The 4,125-nt window shown below is 43.3% G+C and overlaps 1 protein-coding gene across 1 annotated transcript in view; it reads left to right on the top strand.

The window, feature by feature from the left end:
• Nucleotides 1–202: 202 nt before the first annotated feature.
• Nucleotides 203–4,125, top strand: part of LOC104625229 (nuclear receptor-binding protein-like) — a gene marked incomplete at both ends in the record, with an annotated part of 6,877 nt that continues 2,954 nt past the window's right edge. The window contains 5 exons of the mRNA XM_010292803.1: nucleotides 203–325; nucleotides 720–821; nucleotides 915–1,004; nucleotides 1,540–1,580; nucleotides 2,904–2,998. Of these exons, the coding sequence (XP_010291105.1) occupies nucleotides 203–325; nucleotides 720–821; nucleotides 915–1,004; nucleotides 1,540–1,580; nucleotides 2,904–2,998 (451 nt within the window). The remainder of the gene's footprint in view (nucleotides 326–719; nucleotides 822–914; nucleotides 1,005–1,539; nucleotides 1,581–2,903; nucleotides 2,999–4,125) is intronic.

Below are 4,125 nucleotides of genomic sequence, written 5' to 3' on the forward strand. Positions count from 1 at the left end.
GGCTTGCTGCTTACGTGGCCTACAATGTACTCAGCTTTGGATATGTCCCATTGTTGAAATGTATGTGCACAATCCTGTCCTGGAATGCTCATTTAATTAAAAGTTAATGAGCAAAGTTTATAATACGCAAATGAAGGATGCATGTTAGTGATCTGGCCTTGCTGGCTTAGAACTCACATCTGTCTCCATCCTTCCCGTACAGGTAAATCAGCGCAATGTCCCAGGGATCGATAGTGCCTACCTGGCCATGGATACAGAGGAAGGTGTGGAAGTTGTTTGGAATGAGGTTCAGTTTTCTGAGCGGAAGAACTTTAAGCTTCAGGAAGTAAGTTGATACATTTCACAATAAGGTGTGGGAAACATACCACGCATGAGAGTGGGATTATAGATATTGGTGACCTTTCATGTGGATTATTGATTGGATTTGGAGTGATGTGCTGCTCAAATGTAGCTAATTCAGCTTAAGCCTGGCCTGTGCAGAAAATGTGATAGAGAGCTGCTGTTGTGCTATTTCCGTGGGTTCTTGTGTTGATTTAGTCTTGATGATCAAACCATGCTCAGCTGAGGTGCAGTGTAGGATGAAATCAGATGCTGTTTGTTCTTAACACAGGAGCTTGAAGTGTACAGTGTTGTTTAAGGGGACCAAAACCCAAGAAGAAAGTAAGATGTGGGCTGATATGGTCTCTGATGTAACATTTCTTTGTCTTTCTGATGTTAAGGAAAAAGTTAAAGCAGTGTTTGACAACTTAATTCAGCTGGAACATCTGAACATCGTGAAGTTTCACAAATACTGGGCTGATGTGAAGGAGAATAAGGCCAGGGTAAGTAAAGTGAACAGTCTGTTGGGTTTTCTCACTGTATGTTCTGTAGGTAATTCGTGAAACAGAGGGTAATGTCTCCTACTGCCCCTACAGGTGATCTTCATCACTGAATATATGTCTTCAGGGAGCTTGAAACAGTTCCTGAAGAAGACAAAGAAAAACCATAAAACCATGAATGAAAAGGTAGCTCTCTTTTCATGTATGCCTATTTTCACTTAGGGCCCTAAGCCTCTGGAAAGCTCTTCCAGTAGAGGATCCTGATGAGGAGGCAAGCTGGTAATAACATGTGTCTGCAGTTCCTTCTTATTACTGTAAACTAGTTTAGTTGCAAGTTCTCTTGGACAGCTGTTCAGTGCTGTTTGCTTTACTTCCAACAGTTCTGCAGCTTCATATGTGTGGTGTGACAGGAACGTCCCTTTCCATGTGTGCATACAGGAAAGAGGGAAGGCGTCTGTGCATGAGAGGGGTCAGGAGGGTTTCTTGACTTGTACGAATATTTAGAAACTAAACTGAGCATGAGAGTACTGATCCTCTTAAATTCTTACTTCCTACACACTCGGCTTTTACTGGGTAAAAGTAAAAGCTTTTACTGGGTAAAAGCTAAGATGCACAGAATGGAATGTATATTCCTTCATATGAATGGGCTATGACTTGCAGAACTATGGATTAGTTCCTCTTCCTTGAATGATTTTTATCCTTTTTGCTTCTGTGTCTGTAGGCCTGGAAGCGATGGTGTACCCAGATCCTCTCTGCTCTCAGGTATGTGAGTTACTGATCTTGTGGTCTAGCCATCTGTTTAAGTGTAAGCCTCGCTTGTGCTAGAATATTAAAACTGTAAACATACATGCTGCCAAACATGAGCAAACTTCATGGTATGGAGCCTGGAGAGGACTTTCAGAAAGTCACACAGCCTAATTCTTATCACAGTCATGGTCTGCAGTGTCAGTCGCGCTTCCTGTAACAATCCTGGAGTCTTCAGTTAGACCATATTGAATCCTCTAAAACAGAGAAACAGGTGCCACATATGTTTTAGATCCCAACAGTTGTGACTGATACAAACAGTGAGTGTGGGAGTTGAGCATCAGGGAGCTCTCCAGAGTATCCAATGTTGTCACCTGGATTTAACCATTTCCAAGAGGATGTTGCAAAGAAGTCTCAAAGAAATGAAATTCCATGTGAGAGGAGTGAGGAAAATTTTCTTAGTCTTGGCAGGCTGCAGCCCTGTAGGATGCAGTGGCTTGTAATTATTGTGGTGTGATTATTGTTAGAAGCATTTGTGGATCTATGCTTTTCTTGATGATGCAGATCATCTGCAGGCATCTTAGTGCAACCTAATTGAATAGAATGTGGGTGTGTTTTGTTTTGATTTTAAGGACTCTTCTCTACCTGAGCCAGAGTTGGTCTGTAGCTAATAACAGCCTTGGAAAAACAATAACCCAGATGTCAGAGCAAGACTCCCACTCCACAGAGAAAATTCTGTTGCTGTTTGGCTAAATATAACTGTTGGTGGATAGCTGGGGTTCTAGGAAGCTTTTGACAGCTTACAGTCCTTATTTGTGCTGGCTATGAACATAAAACCAAGCAGAGTGAGGTGCAAAAACAGGTAGCCTCAAATGTACCTGGGACCCCAGCACTGAAAAGATTTATTTGTGCCTGCTGGAAAACATGACCAATCATGTTTGTAGAGCACTGAGTGCCTTTTTGATGCCCTGTGGATAGGGCCAGAATAAGGCTCTGATCTTTTTGGTATAAAATTTGAACCCTTTTAGCACCCACCTAGCAGCATTGGGATGGATGAAATAGTTTCTTTACCCCTGGTACCCTGGTTTCTTGTGAACTGATCAGAGAAAGCTTGCTTTTTTCCCCTCCATGTTGTTAGAGACAGCTGCTCAATTTCCATGATTCCTGCCTAGAGGCTGATACACAGTCACTTAATTGTACCTCCATGCTATTGTAAATCCCTGGCATGTGCCCTTTGCCCTCCTGTTCTCTTTTGATGTTGCTTGAGAGAGGGAAGGGATGAAGGGAGGGGTTCCTGGCCTCAGTAAGTCTCCTGACCAGTGTCCTTTTCTGAATCTCTAGCTACCTCCACTCCTGTGATCCTGCAATCATCCATGGTAACCTGACCTGCGACACCATCTTCATTCAGCACAACGGACTGATCAAAATTGGGTCAGGTAAGTCTTGTTGGAGGTGACCCTTGCCTATGAGACAAACTGCTTGAACAGAAAAAGACATCTAATCCTTTCAAGGTTATCTGGTGTGATAGGTGTGTAGTACACGTGTTCCTCCAGCTCCACATCAGTTGTGCCAGAGATTGGTAGTAGGATTCACTTTTGGTTGTACCACCTTCATGTGCAGGAAGGACTGATACTGGATGCTGTTTCCCTTGTTAGCCCCTTCCTCAGTTTTTGATCTCAAGGGACTGACCTAAGAAATGGTGCTGAAACTTCCAAGTTTTTTATGCACGCTATCCTTGGATTCATTTGCTCTGCAGTATTTTTCATGTTAATATACAGAGTTCCCAGTGCTGTGAAGCTTTGAGAGCTGTTTGGAGACCTGTGTCCACTGAGGGCGCATGAATGCTTCTTGTAGCGATCAACATTTATTATCAAGGTTCTAGACTCTGGCTGCAGCCTGCTTGTCTTGGAATCCTCATCCAGTGTCATTCACTTTGGCCTGGGTTTTGGGATGCTAGCTTGCCTTGGACCTGTTGGACAACGACACGACCTGTTCAGGCAGCCAGCTGTGCTGAAATGTTTTTTTTCATAAGGAGTGATTTTTCTGGCAATGCGTCCTTGCATACTCTTGCTTATTTCACTTTTGCTATTCCTGTCCCTCAAAACTTGTCTGTGGCCAGGGTGCACCTTGACGTACTTTTGTGTGATAGTGACAGCTTTGCTATCTGTTGTCCAACTACTGCAAGTATTCTCAAACCTGAGGAGTGTGCACTTGCTGTCCTGTAGGCTTTTGTCTGTGTGAATTCTTGGTTTGATGTTGACGGTGTACAGGAAAGAATGCTCTGCTTTACCTGTCATCTAAAAATAGCCTCTCTTCATAAACTGCAGACCTCCAGGGCTTTTCTTTCCATCAAAGAACTCTTGTATTGTCGCTTTGTTCCATAATTGGGGTCTGTTCACTATAACAAACCCCCGATACATGCTTGTACCCAGGGAGACTGGGTCATGGCAGAAGGAACACTCAGTTCTCTATCTGCTTCGTCTCTTATATCACCTATAAGCTTGGTGACACCTTGCTCTTCATACAGGCTGATGACATCATGGGGTTCACTTTTTTCTCTTTC

This window comes from Phaethon lepturus, unplaced genomic scaffold (assembly GCF_000687285.1).
Source record: "Phaethon lepturus isolate BGI_N335 unplaced genomic scaffold, ASM68728v1 scaffold40808, whole genome shotgun sequence".
Taxonomy (NCBI): domain Eukaryota; kingdom Metazoa; phylum Chordata; class Aves; order Phaethontiformes; family Phaethontidae; genus Phaethon; species Phaethon lepturus.